Raw genomic sequence first — 4,920 nt, 5'->3', positions numbered from 1 at the left:
GTGTTCCATACCACCTGACGGGATTCCATACCACTTGGCATCAGCTCAGTATTTAAACAGGGAAGTTCCGGGAAGAGGGGGCTGCTGGGTACAATAGTTCATGTGCTGGTCGGGTGGTGAGCTGTTTGGTTCCGTGTACGACTTGTTACGCTGTGTATTCTTTCACTAACACTGTTGCTGTTGTTGTTGTTTGGTGTTGTTTCTCCCTTACTATTCCAGTAAACTGCTGGAGTCTCAACCCCTGAGCCCCGTTCGTTTATATTTTCTCCTCCCTGTACCACCGGAGGGTGGGGGGTGGGGCACGCAGAGACCTTTCCTGGTTAAACCACGTCAGAGTGTTTTCACCACCACAGCAAATATGACTATGAATTTTTTTGGTACTGGGTGTTTTTATGCTACAAGCTTAAGTGCTATGGTGTCATTAGTCGTGAGGAGCAAAAAATCTTTCCAAGGTATCAAGTCAGAAGGAGATTGTGATTCCTGGGATCTGTTCCAGGAAGTTTCTCTACTGGGAGGAGAAGGTCTTTGTCCACAGAGAATGGCCTCCCGTAGCAGAGAAAGGTTCTTTGCCATATTCAAAGCTGGGAAGGTTCCCTCAAAAAGCACTGGGCCCAGGGAATGATTCCCCCACTTGCAGCACCCTTCTGAAGATTGCCTGCAGCAATCTGCAGCCTTCCCTCACTTTAAGATCCAGAGGGACCCTCACTCTTAAAAAAGGTGAGAGTGCCCATCATGAATGAGAACACCTACCTCATCAGAAGACTGGGCATAAGTTATGGTATTTGACATCTGTCATGAAGCAGAAATTCCTGGAACTAAAGAGACTTTTCTGTCCAGAGGCAAAAATGACCATTCTGTTTACCTCTAGCTATATAATTAATGAACTGATGAAGGTTGAGTGCACCATATGCTGTAAAAAAAAAAAAAAAAAAAAAAAAATACTGACTGAACTTGTTGGTTTCAGTCTTGTAGCCTGGGCAGCAACAAATAATTCAGAGTCATTTCCACTCTCCTCTGCTTTATATAGAGAGGGACATGGAAAGTGGTGACCTAGTTTCAAAGAACAGTGTTATCTCAAATTACTCTTTTCTCATCTATACATGAATGCATCAGAGGGAAAAGACACTTGGACAAGCATTCACAAAAGAAAGAGCTGTGTCACAGATCTGAGTAAATGAACAAGCAGAGGAATCAGCAAGAAAAAAACTCATTACAAGTAATGTGGCTCAACTTCCCAGGGTAAGAAAACTGTCTTCCCACAGCAGTCCAGACACCTTCAGTTTTATTAGAGAGGACTGGCTAGGTGTCTCAATAAAGCTCACAAGGATGAAGAAGAATGAAATACATGCTTTTACTTAATGGGGAAAGCTGAAGTCTGCTAAGTAAGCAGCAATAAAGAAGCACAAGCACCACTGCCAGGTACTTCACTAGACATGATTCATAAAGCCAAGATTTACTTTAATAAGATGTGAAGAAAGAACTTTGCTGAGGTGCAAAAGCTATCAGAATAAAATCAGTCAGGGACAAAAAATGGAAACACGCTGATCACATTCCCATCTTCAGTCTCAATTGTATCATAAACCCATTTCCTATTGCAACGGCATTCTGGTCCACATTTGTTTGAATTGCATTTGGGGCAAGGATAGAAACAACCCAGACAGTTCTTTTCCAGGCAATCACACAAATCAATGTTATTACAAAGCAGCCTGCCATGTTTGTCGTATTTCTTCGTAGTTCTGTAAAGGGAATAAAAAGCGATTCTCAGATAATGCTTCAACATGTTCTAATACTAGATCAAATAAATGTGGAAAACATCTGTCCAGGAGCAAGTATTTCCTCTTTAACAACCTCACAGCATAATGAAATACCAGCATTATATCCTAATTGCAACAGCCACTATTATTAAAAATGAAAGTGTGCTAAAGAAGTAAATCAAAATTCTCTTAAGTCTCACAGAAAAAGCTTGTTCTCCCAGCATAGCTTTCATATGTAGTAAGAAATCTCTCTCCAAAATATTAATGTTTTTATTAATTTAATTTATATTTGGTAAACAGCATACCAGCCATTTTTTAAAGTAAATTAATTAGCACATCTTACTTGGGCTTATGAAAAAAATCTTGTTTCATCTGCGACATGCGTGCTTTCTTTTTCTGCTCTCTGGTTTCAGGATTGAAATCAGCTACCTGAGGTCCTGGATTTTGAAAAGCTAAGCATTTTAATTGTTTCTCGAGTTGTTGCTACAAATAAACAACAGAGATTTTATAATTAGTACAATTACAACAAATTATTAGCTGCCAAATGTCCTCACTGACTTTCAAATGACATTAATATTCTTGATAACAAAACAATACAGGTAGGAAAATGAAGCAAAACTCAAATTAAGATCACATTGTTTAAAATGTTTGCTTGTCTAACTGTTAATTAAGTATTCCTTTATTAGTCATTCCTGTGACTGACTGTGCACCCTGACAGGAGAGGGAACAACCATGACTCTGCATCCATGAATACATGATTCTGGTACAGTGGCATCGACTTTCAAAGTTGTCCTTTGGGAGGCAGAATAACGTTTTTTTTTTTTTCAACTTTATCCATAATGTGAAAACAAGTACTGTGATTACAAGTATCTCAACTGGATTCACTTTCATCTTTACTGTTCCCTCAGATGCCTAGAACCCACCTTTGTCCAAACGTGTGGGCAAGATAAATGTCTTGAGGAGCAACTAGTGCAGGAAGGAAGCAATTGCACAAGTGAGGAGTATGAATAAAAGCACAAAATAAAGAAACTAAACTGAGCACAGTTTTTGAGAAACAGGAGGGAGCATTTTCTTACCTGTTTAATGGAATTCATGTTTGCAATTAGCTAAAACTGCTGAATAGTTTTGGAGGCTAAAATATGGGCTCTGGGTACTGTCATTCTGCATAGCTCATGTATGTTGACAGCCACATCTAAAGTTGATGCAAACAAAACCAGGCATTGTGTCAAACACTTTCTTTTTGGACAGTGACTGTGGACATACATTGAACATACACTTGTTATTCATTATGCAAATGCACAAACCACATACAAATTTATTTTTTCTCCTCTTAGGTAAACGGAGATGACTTGCCACCCCTCAGCTTCCCTGGCAGGTGTCATTCCTTTCAGAGTCCACAGTGATTTTCACAAACAAGTGAGTGTCTTCATTGCTTCTCGTGGGGATAGCAATGGCAGTTCAGTCCAATGGGCTGACACAGAGATTGAGAAATATCCATGCACTTGAGTGGACTTATTTACAAGGTGGCTGATGCTGTGCATGTTCAGTTGCATCCTCCTGAAAGCTTATAGATCAATCTCATTTACCTACATTATTCAGACATTTCTGCTTTTGGGTCTGGCATAGATTTTTCAGTGCAGAAAATATGCTTCTGTATCATCATAGTCAATGACCATAAATTATGCAATTTCAAGTTGGAAACAAATAATAAGCCAATTGAGTTAGTTCTCCCTCTAAGAGTACTACTTCCTATTTCACTTGAGTTCAGAAGTGCTCTTAGCCCTCTAAATTATGGCACTGCAAACTTGACTCATTTCACTGTTGTTATTACTGGTATTTCCCTCTTGACTTTAGCTTGGTTTTGGTTTTGTTTTGGTTTGGTTTTTTAATGGAATAAATTGAAGGCAACTGTAAGTAACTTGATAATAAACAGATACTGGAGAAGTCATACCATTTTTTTTTGTGTTATCAAGCAGTCCTTAGTAAAAGAGACATTTCCTTCTGCAGATGTTTCCTGGGCAGAATTCCTTTTCTTGAAGTTTTCTTCTGCACGATCACCCATTTGATGACCCTTGATCTACACACACATGTTAGACATATAAAGAGATCCACAGATTTTAAGTGAAGGTTTTAAGGTAAGCAGGTGATACTGATATCCATAGTAGGCTTTTATATATTCTTAACCAACAGCAAATGCAGAACAAAATATGTCTCAGTATCAGCCTCGATTTTAAAACTGTGTTAAATTAATGTTACTAACAGAAACAAAAGCTGTATCACCAAAGCCACTCATTATTCAGTAAGCAAACCTCAGAAAATTTCTACTGCATAAATAACACAGAAATTGAAAGAAATGCTGTCAGCTCTGAATCTGTTACAGAGACTGCTTCACCACATTGTCTCCTTTAATGTAAAGGTGAGAAGCCGTATTCTCACAGAACACGCAAGAGCCAGCGGCACGCAGGAGCAGTGGTTTCGCTTACCATTAGGTGACACTATTGTCCCAGCTGCGGTTCTTTTTGAAAGTTAAAAAAAAAAAAAAAAAAACCAAAAAAAAAATGTAGCGGCGGCAGAGTTGAGGGGAAGAGGGGGCAGGAGGGACCTGGGCGTATTCTCTGACACCTAAAGACAAGTGTCAGAGCTGCGTGCATAGCAACTAGGCTATTCCCTGCAGATTCACAATTTTCTTTCTGAAGACTTCCACCAATGGACTAGAAAACTTCTTGGCTTTTAACTTTCAGTCCTTAGCTTTGCAAAAGATTTTGTGTATAACTAGAATGTGTAGCTTTTAGGTTTAAAAGAAAATAGTGCACCACTCACTCTGCTAACAAAGCACCCAGGGAGGACTGTGAGTTCTGTGAGTTTGTCCTACAAATGCCATCAATCTTCTCTCCCCTGTCACACACAAATGGTGGTAGCAGCTGTCCAGGATTGATGTTAACTACTTCTTCTTACCCATCCTGTGAAGCTACTTACTTAAAACTTTTTATGCAATATATGCAGTTCCAGTGCCTCAGACTTTAACCCCAAACACCTCCAGAAATATTTGAACTGTTTTGGAATTCCTCCAGTGCTTCCCCAGGTGCTGCTCCGCCTAGCCCACAGCCTCTGTAAGGTAGTGCAGTGGTCTTTCCCAGGTTACCCTGCACTTTAGGATTGTTTCCCA

At 39.5% G+C, this 4,920-nt stretch overlaps 1 protein-coding gene across 1 annotated transcript; it reads right to left on the bottom strand.

Moving 5' to 3' along the window:
• Positions 1 to 1,513: 1,513 nt before the first annotated feature.
• On the bottom strand, positions 1,514 to 3,816 carry ARL14EPL (ARF like GTPase 14 effector protein like). The gene is made up of 3 exons (XM_010162487.2): positions 3,706 to 3,816; positions 2,098 to 2,237; positions 1,514 to 1,736 (listed from the first exon to the last, which is right to left on the bottom strand). Exons 1-3 carry the CDS (start codon positions 3,814 to 3,816, stop codon positions 1,514 to 1,516), a joined length of 474 nt encoding a protein of 157 aa, XP_010160789.2.
• Positions 3,817 to 4,920: the final 1,104 nt, after the last annotated feature.

This window comes from Antrostomus carolinensis, unplaced genomic scaffold (genome assembly GCF_000700745.2).
Source record: "Antrostomus carolinensis isolate BGI_N321 unplaced genomic scaffold, ASM70074v2 scaffold49470, whole genome shotgun sequence".
In the NCBI taxonomy this organism is placed as follows: Eukaryota; Metazoa; Chordata; class Aves; order Caprimulgiformes; family Caprimulgidae; genus Antrostomus; species Antrostomus carolinensis.
The sequence above is the reverse complement of the archived record's forward strand: the minus strand, read 5'-3'. Positions and strand labels throughout refer to the sequence as shown.

Coding starts and splice junctions, on each gene's coding strand:
- ARL14EPL (XM_010162487.2), bottom strand. CDS start 3,816: ATGGGTGATCGTGCAGAAGAAAACTTCAAGAAAAGGAATTCTGCCCAG. Junction 2,238..3,705: donor TGATAACACAAAAAAAAATG/GTATGACTTCTC, acceptor GTTTATTTGTAG/CAACAACTCGAGAAACAATT. Junction 1,737..2,097: donor GATTTTTTTCATAAGCCCAA/GTAAGATGTGCT, acceptor TTCCCTTTACAG/AACTACGAAGAAATACGACA.